Source organism: Scyliorhinus canicula, chromosome 10 (assembly GCF_902713615.1).
Source record: "Scyliorhinus canicula chromosome 10, sScyCan1.1, whole genome shotgun sequence".
Taxonomy (NCBI): Eukaryota; Metazoa; Chordata; class Chondrichthyes; order Carcharhiniformes; family Scyliorhinidae; genus Scyliorhinus; species Scyliorhinus canicula.
Window position 1 is genome coordinate 91096572 of NC_052155.1, and position 12840 is coordinate 91109411.

Sequence of the window (12840 nt, forward strand, 5' to 3'; positions counted from 1 at the left end):
ATGGAATACTCTCCACTTACCTGGATGTATGCAGCTCCAACAACACTTAAGAACCTCAACACCATCCAAGACAAAGCAGCCCGCTTGACTTCTCCTCCTTCCACAAACATTCAAACCTTCCACCACCAATCAACAGTGGCAGCCGTGTGTACCAGCTACAAGATGCACTGCAGTAACTCACCAAGGTTCCTCAGACAACATCTTCCAAACCCACGACCACTAACATCTAGAAGGACAAGAGCAGCAGATACCTGGGCACTCACCACTCAACATCCACCAATTCCTTCTTTTTGGTGAATACTAATGCAAAGTATTAATTTGGTACCTCGCCCATTTCCTCTGGCTCCACACATAGATTCCCTCCTCTGTCCTTCAGTGGGCCAACCTTTCCCTGGCTACCATCTTGCTTTTTATGTACATGTAAAAAGCCTTGGGATTTTCCTTTACTCTATTTGCCAATGACTTTTCGTGACCCCTTTTAGCCCTACTGACTCCTTGCTTAAGTTCCTTCCTACTTTCCTTATATTCCACACAGGCTTCGTCTGTTTCCAGCCTTCTAGCCCTGACATTTGCCTCCTTTTTCTTTTTGACGAGGCCTATAATATCTCTCTTTATCCAAGGATCCCGAAATTTGCCATATTTATCCTTCTTGCTCACAGGAACATGGCAGTCCTGAATTCATTTCAACTGACATTTGAAAGCCTCCCATATGTCAGATGTTGATTTACACTCAAACATCCGCCCCCAATTTATGTTCTTCAGTTTCTGCCTAATATTATTATAATTAGCCTTCCCCTAATTTAGCACATTCACCCGTGGACCGCTCTTTTCCTTGTCCACCAGCACTTTAATACTTACTGAATTGTGGTCACTGTTCCCGAAATGCTCCCCTACTGAAACTTCTACCACCTGGCTGGGCTCATTACCCAAGACCTGGTCCAGTATAGCCCCTTCCCTAGTTGGACTATGTACATATTGTTTTAAGAAGCCCTCCTGGATGCTCCTTACAAACTCTGCCATGTCCAACCTCCTAGCACTAAGTGAGTCCCAGTCAATATTGGGGAAGTTAAAACCCTGTTGCTTTAACTCCTTTCCTAAATCTATCTATCTATCTGCTGCTCTATCTACCACTGGCTGTTAGGAGGCCTGTAGTAAAGTGCCAACATTGTGACTGCACCCTTCTTATTCCTGATCTCTATCCATATAGCCTCACTGCCCTCTGAGGTGTCCTCCCGCAGTACAGCTGTGATATTCTCCCTAACCAGTAGCGCAACTCCTCCACCCCTTTTACATCCCCCTCTATCCCGCCTGAAACATCTAAATCCTGGAATGTTTAGCTGCCAATTCTGTCCTTCCCTCAACCAGGTCTCTGTAATGGCAACAACATCATAGTTCCAAGTACCAATCCAAGCTCCAGGTTCATCTGCCTTACCTGTTATACTTCTTGCATTGAAACATATGCACTTCAGGCCACCAGTCCTGCTGTTTCCAGCAACATCTCCCTGTCTGCTCTTCCTCAGAGCCATAGTGGCCCTATTTCCTAGATCTCCCTCAATGTTTTCACCTTCTGACCTATTGCTCCGGTACCCACCCCCCCTGCCATACTAGTTTAAACCCTCCCGTGTGACACTAGCAAACCTCGCGGCAAGGATATTTATGCCTCTCCAGTTTTGATGCAACCCATCCTTCTTATACAGGTCACACCTGCCCCGGAAGAGCTCCCAGTGGTCCAGATAACTGAAACCTTCCCTCCTACACCAGCTGTTTAACCATGTGTTTAGCTGCTCTATCTTCCTATTTCTAGCCTCACTGGCATGTGGCACAGGGTGTAATCCCGAGATTACAACCCTTGAAGTCCTGTCATTTAACTTTCTACCTAGCTCCCTGAACTCCTGCTGCAGGACCTCATCCCCCTTCCTGCCTATGCCGTTAGTACCAATATGTACAAATATGTATCTTGGGCCTTGCTCCACACCTTAGGCTGGTGCTTCTTGAGGAGCAAACGAAGGGGGGCCAAGGACATTTGCCAAATTCGGAAAGAACCTGCTATAATAATGACCAATCCAAGAGAAGAGCGAAGCTCGGTGGCGTCTCGCGGGATGGGGGCCAATTTGATGGCCCTCATGCGGCCTGGTGCAGGCCACCTCGGTCCACTCGATACCCCAAATAGATGACTTATTTTGCATGAAACACGCACTGCTTTATTTTAACAAACTACTTTATTTTAAATAGTGGCATTAGCTTCATTTTTAACACCATCTGAACATCTCACCTAAACGACAGCGCCACCAGTGTTGCACCACTCGGGCACTGAGAAATCCTATCATATTGTGCAGTCAAGAGCGAAAATAAGGAATTAATCCACAATCTTCTAGCTCCGAGGCAAGTGTGTGCCCACTGAGCCAAACTAACATGTTTCAATAACATACGGGCCTTGCACCTTTGGTGGGAGCAGTGGAGACAGGTTAGAATTTGCACTAAGATGGGTCCTGGTTTTGCATTGGAATGTCTGCTCAGCTTTGTAAGGCTCAGAGCCTTTGGACAGTCCTAACAAGGTCAATGAAAGAGGGAGCAAGGTCGGGGTGATGATTTTGAACAGCAGAGTTCTCTTGTCTCTTGTTTCTCAGTTGGTGGGGCAGCTAGTGTGCCTCATGAGACCAGGTTGTGAGTCCACCCAACCTGGGGGTCCAGGCAAGGATGGTGACCTTCAAAGATGAATCCAAATGTAAGTTTTGTTTTAATTAAATGCACTCCCTCCCACCCTCATGAAGGGGCTACAGTGCGTTTGTATATTATTTAAGGTGGGGCAGGTACTCGCTCCCCTCCAGGCCCAACTTTCTGTAACATGACAGATGGTTGCACCACTTGGAATTTTTGCTACTGCCATGGAATCAATGGATCCTCGTAAACGTGGACAGAATCCCAAGCAGGCCTATCTCAGAACCTACCTTCATAATTTTCAAAGTCACTCTTACCATTTTTATTGGAATAGACCATAATTCCTAAAAAGCAAAACTTTCATAAGACCTTTTCTTGTGTAGGAATGTCCTTCAAAATTTCAACCACCATCTATACCTTGAAGCTCTTTTATCAGTGAGGCCATGAAAATAAATGGGCGCATTGGGGGACACCAGGAACTGTAATATCCCTCATGGGATTTACAGGGTGGGAATGCTTATCTTCCCCATGGTCTGGCAGGTTTCACTTTAACCCGACCCAATCAGTGCTCATTCAAAGATCGTTTTAATATGGCAGAGAGAACCCCGGTGAGTCAGTCACCGAGTTCATATCATGGCTATGGAAGATAGCTGAGTTTTTTGAGTATGGAACTGTTTTACCTATTATGCTCCGCGATCATTTGGTCTGTGGTATAAATAATATGAAAACACAGAAAAAACTTATTGGCAAAACCTCTCTGACTTTTCAACAGGTGCAACGGATCTCATTGCCGAGGAAGCATAGAACGCGGCGTCCAAGAAATGCAAGGGATTGAAGTGAACGTTTTGGGGTGTCACCTCTCACAAGGTATCCCCACAGCCCGAACCGACCACCGCAGCGAATCCGACCTCTGGGCGAAGGACCAGCCATCGAGACGTGGGATGTCCATGGACCTGGCTGAAGGAGATTCCAGTCCCTGTGCAATGTGTGGGCCCCGATCTAGGCATAATCAAAGGCAGCAGGAGGGCCAGCATTTCAGGTGACCTGCTCAAGGTAAGCATGAGCCCCCGGGCCGGGCCTTGGATATTTGTGTTGCCATTTCTGTGGTGGTGCAGACCACCTTTGATGTTATTAAACGGGATATGAACACTGACTTTGGCTGACATGGTGGCTTGTTTGTATACATATATTAGGGAACAACTGAATATTGTGGAGACGATGCTTGCTGCGGTAGTTTATGGGCACCACGCAGTTTGTTTTCCCCTTATTGTCGTGAAAGGAAGAGCCCTGACCTGTTGCGCCACAACTGGCTACACCAGCTGCAGTTGGATTGACAGCATATCCTCCAGGTGGGATCTGGCGGTCTGTGTGCCGTACTGAGCAAGTTCCCCGAGGTTTTCCAGCCTGGCTTGGGTATCATTAACGGGGCATCATTGGGTATCATTGAACATTAATGTTCAAGATCCAGGTGGACCCGGAGACGCAGCCCCAATATTTTCGTAACGTCCGGTTCCCTACGCTTTAGTGGAGAAAGTCGAGACTGATCTTCATCGCTTGGAAAGTTTGGACATCATTAGACCTGTGCGCTTCACTGATTGGGCGGCGCCAGTAATCCCCATTATGAAGCCGGCAAGACAGTCCGTCTCTGCGGGGACTATAAACTGATGGTGAGCACGGCTTCGAGGTTGGACCATTATCTTTTACCTCGCATCGAGGATCTTCATGCTACATTGGCCAGTGGTTGCATATTTACAAAATTGGACATGAGCAATGCTTATCTACAGCTGGAGCTTGATAAGTTCTACATCATGATTAATATGCACAAGGGTGTCTACGAGTATACCCGACCATCCCATTTGGCGTACCCTCGGCATGCACAATCTTCCAGCGTGTCATGGGGAACATCCTGCGTGGATTGCTGAGCGTTGCGGTTTACTTAGACAATGTGCTTGTCATTGGAAACATTTACAAAACCTCAAAGTGCTTTTCAGAGTATGGGGTCTGCCTGTGCTGCACGAAGTGCGTGTTTCACGCAAAGTAAGTCATCTATTTGGGGCATTGAGTAGACCGAGATGACCTGCACCCGGTCGCATGAGAGCCATCAAATTGGCCCCCGTCCCGCGAGATGCCACCGAGCTTCGCTCTTTTCTTGGATTGGTCATTATTATAGCAGGATCATTCCAAATTTGGCAACTGCCCTGGCTCCCCTTCGTTTGTTCCTCAAGAAGCACCAGCCTAAGGTGTGGAGCAAGGCCCAAGATGAAGCGTTTAAAAGTGGAACAGCGGCTGACCGCTTCAGGGGTGTTGATGCATTTCGATCCTTCAAAGCCATTATTCATCACGTATGGAATTGGGCCAGTCCTGTTTCATTTGAGGAGCGATGGCTGTGAACGTCTGCTCGTCTTTGTTACACTGGCTGCGGCTGAGCGGAAGTTTGCTCAAATAGAAATGGTCTGGCAGTCCGATTTGGAATGAAGAGATTTCATGAGTACGTCTATAGCTGCCATTTCTTTATCATCACGGATCACAAGCCGCTGTTAGACCTCTTCCTTGAGGACAAAGCGATCGCACCAATTGCTGCCACAAGGATCCAGCGCTGAGTCTTATTGGCTTCTTTTGAATAGTCTTCCGAGCACCGCCCATGACTCAGATTGTGCATGCTGATGCATTGAGCCATCTTCCTCTGCAGACCAAATCCACAAACCACCTTCAGGCAGGCTAAGTTCTTGCTGTCCTCAATTTCATGGATTTCTTGCCTGTCACTTGATCGCGTATTCATGCCTGGATGCAAACTGACCCCATCTTTGCCATGATGCGACGCCTGGTGCTATATGGAGTCCAGCATCGACAGCTACCAGAGGAGTTGGAGGCTTTCTGCTGGAAGCTGTCCACAGAGGACAGTATCCACCTGTGGGGCACAAGGGTTGTTGTTCCAGAGAAGGGCCGGGCAGTCGTGTAAAAGGACCTTCGCAACGGACACATCAAGTGTTCTAAATTAAGAAGCTGGCAAGAAATTATATCTGGTGGCCGGGTTTGGACATGGTTATTGAGACATTGGCTCAACAGTGCTCCATCTGTCAAGAGCACCAGAAACTCCCCACAGCGGCACGCCTACACTCTTGGGAGTGGTCGGGGTGCCCTTGGGCTCACCAACATGCTGATTTTGCCGGTCCATTCCTGGGTTTGATTGTTCTTGTCCCGGTGGACGCCCAATCCAAGCAGCTGGAGATCCACTAGATGGCGACAATCACCTCCCGGGCATCCATCAAGCAGTTGTGCATTTCCTTTTTCACCCATGGAATCCCAGAGGTGCTTGTTACAGATAATGGGGCCTCTTTCACGAGTGAAGAATTTGCCGCTTTCATGAAAAGCAACGGGATTCGACATGTTCATGCCGCCCACATCATCCAGCATCAAATGGCTTGGCAGAAATGGCTGTGCAGACGGTTAAACGGGGACCAACGAAGCAGACTTCGGGCTCAATGGACACCAGGCTGGCACCTTTTAATTCTCGTACAGGACCATGCCGGATGCAATAACTGGAGTGACCCTTGCTGAGGTGCTAATGGGTAGTAGGCTTTGTATCCACCTGAGTTTGATCCTCCCAGACATCAGCATGCAGGTGCACCATAACCATGTAATGCAAGGGTATTGCCCGATTCGGCATCAACCTGTCCAACGCTTCGCACCTGACAATGCAGTTTTCATTGGTAACTTCAAGGTCGATGCTCACTGGCTCTCTGGGATTGTTGTCTGTCAAACAGGACCAGTCTCTTACCAAGTTTGGGTCCGGGGCATCTAATGAGATGTCACTTGGATCTATTTAATTCTTGGAGGTTGGTCCCTTGTGAGGTTCCTCGGAAGAAACCTATCCTGGATCCTCTGACTCCATTGCCGAACCAGCCTGCTGTGAAGCCTCCAGTATGTGTCAACGCCAATATGCCTGACGTTATATCTTCAGATTCAGAAATAGAGACACAAACGTCTGAGGTCTCAGATGCCGATTCAAAACTTCAGCCAACTCCTGCCAATCTTCCACCGTGGCCTTCCTGCTGCAGATGATGTTCTCCTGCAAGTTATATGCCGACTGATCTGGCGCATCAGGTACACGCCGATTTACTGGAAACAAAGAGAGGACGAGATGCGCCACTTGCTCTTGCTTGTCCCCCTCATCAGTCGTCGAGGGGGTCTTCTGATTTTGGGGGATGGAGAGGATTTTAATATCCTGCATGGGACTTTGGGAATGATTATCTTCCCAGTGCTTCTCGCTGTGTACATGCTACCCTGCGGAGGGGCGGGGGAACTCAATTTAGCATTGTATAAAAGTTTGGCCAGTAAGTCACCGAGCAGACTGAGACCTGGTAGAGATCTACTGGGAAGTGTATATACCGTGATTGTAAATAAATCAAAGTTCTTTATTTTACTTGGTATGGACTCCCCGTGTCCTTATTAAAGAAAGAAATGAAAGTCAGTGAGAATATGGATAAGGGTGAGCAGGAATAGGTGTGGATGAAGAATAGGAAGTCAGGTAGGAACTATTGGAGATTTCAAGTTTGAAAGTGACAAAGTTCTAGATGTTGGTTTCAGACGCAGATGGATGGGAGACTTAGTGGGTTTGTAATAGTGAAGACATGGCATCAGAAATTCAGGCTGGGTTTGAACAGGACAATGGAACAGTTCGAAATCTTTTTATTTGCGATTTACTGCCCAGAAACTTACCATTTTTGAATGGAATGTTGCACCAAGAGGACAAGAATCAGCAAATAATTCAAAATCCTTCTTTTGAAATCAAAATCATGAGTGTTCAAGGCAATCCAGTCCATATCAATATTAAACAAAACCATCTTGATAAACAACAATACTCAGAAATCTTGTTTGAGGCTTGACAGGATTGTCGAATTCCATAAATGAACCAATCATTGTGCATTGTGTACTTCAGCAAGACTGCTCAGCTTGTTGTAAGGATAGGGTATCAAAAACTCAATAATAATTGAGTTCATATGTATGGGAGATGTTTATCTTTCCATATGAAATACTTTACTTTCTTTCTGAATCAAGCAGGCACGTAGTGAGAACAGAGCAGAGCTCAGTCTCAATGTTGACTATTTCTACATAGCTTTCTATCTTTGTCAAATGCATATTTAAGAATAACGGTCACTTTGATATGTACCCAAGAACATCAGAAATGGGCCATTAGAATTGGGACTCCTGAGCCAGCTCTGCCATTCAATAAGATTATGGTTGATCTGACTGTGGCCATGACTCTACTTTCCTGCCACCCCCCACCACCCCCCTCCCCCCCCCACCATAACCCTAATGACTTTGCAGATCAAAAATCTGCCTGACTCAGCCTTGAGGGTGATCAAAGACCCTGCCTCCACCGCTCTCTGGGGTAGAGAATTACAAAGATTAACAACGCTTCGAAAGGAGAAATTCCTCCTCGTCTCATCTGAAATGAGAGACGTCTTGTTTTTAAGCTGTGCCCCCTAGTTCCAGAATCCCCCAAGAGTAGAAATTACATCTCAGCATTTACTCTGTCAAGCCCCTCAAAATCTTTATGTTTCATTGAGATCACCTCTCACTCTTCTAAATTCCAATGAGCATTGGGCCAACCTGCTCAACCTTTCCTCATAAGACAAGGAATCAATCTAATGAACCTTCTCTTAACTGCCCCCAATGTGAGTATATCTCTTCTTAAATAAGGGGTCCAATAATGCAGTATTCTGGATGTGGTCTATAAAGTTGGAGGATGACTTCCCTACTTTTATACTCCATTCCCTTTGCAATAAGAGCTAAGGCTCAATTTGCCTTCCTTATTACTTGGTGCACCTGCAAGCCAACTTTTTGTGATTAATGTACAAAGACATGCAGATCCCTCTGTACTGCAGCATTCTGAATGTCTCTCCCCAGTAAAATAATATTATGCTGTGGTTCTTATGTTCTTAGGCGTAAACCTAAATCCGCTATAATAAGAAGTGCAAAGCTTTCCTTCTATTTGGCTTGCGTCCTGTATATGTATTTTGTATCATTCAAGTGTCATGGGAGTGTCCCTTTAAGAAAGGGTTTTGTCTAATCACATGGCTTCAGTGATGTCATTTTGTGGGTGGAGCTGAGCTGTGGCTGTGAGGTTTGTTTTACTTTCGCTTTCAGTTTTGACTGCTGTGGACTACAGACAGAGAAAATAAGTGTTTTGGCCTGTCTCTCTCTATTTTCATTTTAAAGAGGTGTCCCAGAAAAAAAAACATTGATTATAGCTACCTGCATTAGTAATTTCAAAGGTATGGGGCAGGATTCTCCGACACCCCGCCAGGTCGGAGAATCGCCGGGGGGCGGCGTGAATCCCGCCCCCGCCGGCTGCCGAATTCTCCGGCGGCGGGAATCGTGCCACGCCGGTCGGCGGGCCCGTGATGGGCCGAGTGACCACCCGTTTTTGGCGGGTCCCGCCAGCGTATTTTACACCAGATATTTGCTGGTGGGACCAGGCTGCGCGAGTGGCCTCGGGGCTCCTCGGGGGGGGGTGGGGGATCTGGCCCCGGGGGGTGCCCCCACGGTGGCCTGGCCCGCGATCGGAGCCCACCGATCCGCAGGCGGGCCTGTGCCGTGAGGGCACTCCATTGTTCCGCGTCAGCCGCTGTGGTCCTCCGCGATGATCGACGCGGAGATAAGCACACTGGTGTTCTGGCGTATGCGCCAAGTCGCGCCGGCCGGCAGAGGCCCTTCGCCGCCGTTTGGCGTAGCGCCAAGCCCCTTCCCCGCCGGCCGGCACGGCGCAAACCACTCCGGGGCCGGCCTAGCCCCTGAAGGTGGGGAGGATTCTGCAACTTTGGGGCGGCCCGACGATGGAGTCGTTCACGCCACTCCTCAGCGTCGGGACCCCCCGCCCCGCCAGGTAGGGGAGAATCCTGCCCATAGTTTGCTTTCCAGAGGGGTTTAAACCTGCTGGTGAGGCGGGGTCAGACTCTCAGGGAAAGCCAGTCTTATTCAAGTGAGAATGCAGAGTGCTGGGCCATGCCCTTTAAAAGGGGGTTTTGGTTTATGGGATTTTGTTTTTAAATTGGAACAGTTAAGGGGGAATTCATTAAATGTTATACATAGATTACAGTAGCTGTGGGGTGTCTTTATGTTTGTAATTGATTAAAATTCTTGCCGTGTGTTTATATATATATATATATATATATATAGTCTTCCTAGACACTTTAATAAAAATAAACTTTATTCTAAGAACTTAGTTAACTAAGTTCTTAGAATAAAGTTTATTTTGATTAAAGTGTCTAGGAAGACTGTTGAATCACACCTGAAAGGCAGGCTCTTGTGCTCATCCTGGCCAAATTCAACATAATGATTGTAGGTCAGGTGAACTTCATAATCTACTTTGGAGTTTCTAAGCCCTGGCCCATAACACAATTAACTCGAGTATGGTTTTTGTGGAAAGGTGCAAAACTCAATTATACCTTGAACATGGAAGCAATTAGAGACTGTCCTCCTGGAGTGGTAGCAATCTAGATTTGAGTACATTCTGGAAACCAGTAATTCAGAAAGACTAAAAGATTGGATTACTCAAATTGAAGCATGCTCAAGTTACAGCTGCATTTGCCATAGGAAATAGGAGCAGTACCAGGCCGTTGAATACATTCAATAAGTCAGCCTCCATTACTCTCGGGGTTAGAGAATTCTAAAGACTAAACAACCCTCTGAGAAAAGAGATTCATACTCAGCATTGTCCATTTGACACCATTTGCCTAATGAGACCAGTAACAGGAGCATGACAAATTGGTCCACGAGCCTCATTTGCATATTGCTGCAAAGCTGCGGGACTCCATTCATGTGCCCATCGACAGCTTACTTATCCCAGGGGACAGCCCAAACACTCAGAGGCCATTAGTGGAGTCCTGAGGTGGCAGGGGTTTGCAGCTTGTCGGCAAAATTATTTGTTTTACTCACGGGATTTGGATATCCACCAGCATGCATTTATTTCAAATCCCTAATTGTCTTTGCTTAGTTCGCCATCTATGAATGCAGCCAAAAGGTCACAGAAGCCTTGAATTAAGGAAAAGAGATGTAATTGTCTTCTCCCTAAACACAGAAGCATGTAGAGCACACAATGGTTCTGCCAGGAAAGCAAGTGCATGGAGCCATCGACTGCATGGATGTGATTTTGTGAATGCCACAGCTCAATGGTGAGATGTATTAAAATCACAAAAGGTACTACTCACTCAACTTGTAGTTAATGTGTGAACGTTCACATTCCACATTCACCTTGCATTGCAACAATGCGGATTTCATGATCTTCTCATGCAGAATTCAGGCATTGTGTGGCTTCTGCATGTGTTAAAAAGAAAGCAATGTTAAGAACCTTGCTAATGTTGAATGTGAGAGTATCAAAACTCAGAGGGGGGTACAGTAGCACAGTGATTAGCACTGATGTTTCACAGCGCCAGGGACCTGGGTTTGATTCCCAGCTGAGGTCACTGTCTGTGCGGAGTCTGCATGTTCTCCCCCTGTCTGCATGGGTTTCCTCCGGACACTCCAGTTTCCTCCCCCAAGTCCCGAAAGAAGTGCTTGTTAATAAAGATTATTATTATTGTTATTATTAGAAGGGTAAGTTGGAACTCTGGTTCTTAGTGGTGCATATTTTCAATTTGGTATATCCACAGAACACAAAGAATCCTGACAGTGCAGAAGAGGCCATTTGGCCCATTGAGCCTGCACTAACCTTACAAAAGAGTATCCTACCTGGGGTAGGGCACTCCCCTACCCTATCCCAGTAACACCACCCAACCTGCATATCTTTGACTATGGGAGGAAACCAGAATATCCGGAGGAAACCCAAGCAGACATGGGAAGAATGTGAAAACTCCACACAGATAGTCAACCAATACCGGAATAGAACTTGGGTCCCTAGCGCTATGAGGCAGCAGTGCTAATCATTGTGAGAAAAATATATGAACCAGGAGGAATAGTCCAGTCATTGTGTGAACAATTAATAAAGAATATTTATTAACTTAAAAGGAAAAAAACACACTATAGAAAGGACTATAATACACTACTACATGTAGGTTGATAGGGCAGCACGGTAGCACAGTGGTTAGCACTGTTGCTTCACAGTTCCAGAGACCTAGGTTCGATTTACAGCTTGGGTTACTGTCTGTGCGGAGTCTGCATGTTCTCCCTGTGTCTGCGTGGGTTTTCTCCGGGTGCTCTGGTTTCCTTCCACAAGTCACGAAAGACATGCTGTTGGTGAATTGGACATTCTGAATTCTCCCTCAGTGTACCTGAACAGGTGCTGTAGCCACCTGGGTTGGCCACTTCCTCACACAAAATGGAAGAACGCAAAGGTTACAGGGAAAAATGGACATTGGCAAAGAAACAAGCAGTTTGCAGAATCCCCTGTATTCTAGCTGCTACAGAAACCAGTCAGAATTGTAACTAACGAGCTGCGCATATTAAGTGAGTGATTCACGGTGATTCCCAGGCACAATGGACACAATAGTTAACTGCAATCGCTACATTCTATGGAAGGTCAGACATTCCGGCGCCAGTGGAGTCTGAGACAAAGGACACCAATAAGGTGGAAGGAACTGCCCGGTGATCGAGGGACAACCCCGTTATTGGGGAAATTCAAATCAATCGATTGGGAAGAGACCCAATCGATTGCAGGTTTAGAAAGGGTCCACCCAGAAGGACACGAAGCCCCTGGGACCTATAAAATTCATGTCCCAGGACTGATTCTTTCTTCTTGACCAGCCGGCCCTCCCAGCAGAACACCTTTGCAGCAGAAGACCTTACGAAGGAGAGGCCGGGTCAGCAGCCGCCATCAAGTAAGTGTCATACAACGCACGCTACGAGAGTAGACACTCCTGACCCCTTTAGTCCACACCAACTGGAAACCTGCGGATCCAGGACAAAGCAAGAGGCCATTTTTCCCTGATCCGGCAGTTCCCTTATTCCAGATAAGTATTGGCCTGTTAGTGGTAGGAATAGCCTAGTCTTTTAGTTTTATATGCATAAGTAGTAGATAACTGTATTATCATAAACGTGTCTTGTTTGAACTTACTAACTGGTGTATTGAGTTATTGGTCTGAACTTGAACTTGAATCTTGTGGCGGTATCTTAACGATACCTGGCGACTCTAGAGCTAAGGAATAAAACAGAGCCAAATTGAGTGTAAAGCACACTCACCCA

At 46.7% G+C, this 12840-nt stretch overlaps 1 protein-coding gene across 1 annotated transcript in view; it reads right to left on the reverse strand.

Annotated features, from left to right (window-relative positions):
- The window catches only part of st18 (ST18 C2H2C-type zinc finger transcription factor), a 458310-nt gene extending 447331 nt beyond the window's left edge, over positions 1–10979 (reverse strand). The window contains exon 1 of the mRNA XM_038809340.1: positions 10872–10979. Within this exon, the coding sequence (XP_038665268.1) occupies positions 10872–10941 (70 nt within the window). The 5' untranslated portion in view covers positions 10942–10979. The remainder of the gene's footprint in view (positions 1–10871) is intronic.
- Between the last annotated feature and the right edge of the window lie 1861 nt (positions 10980–12840).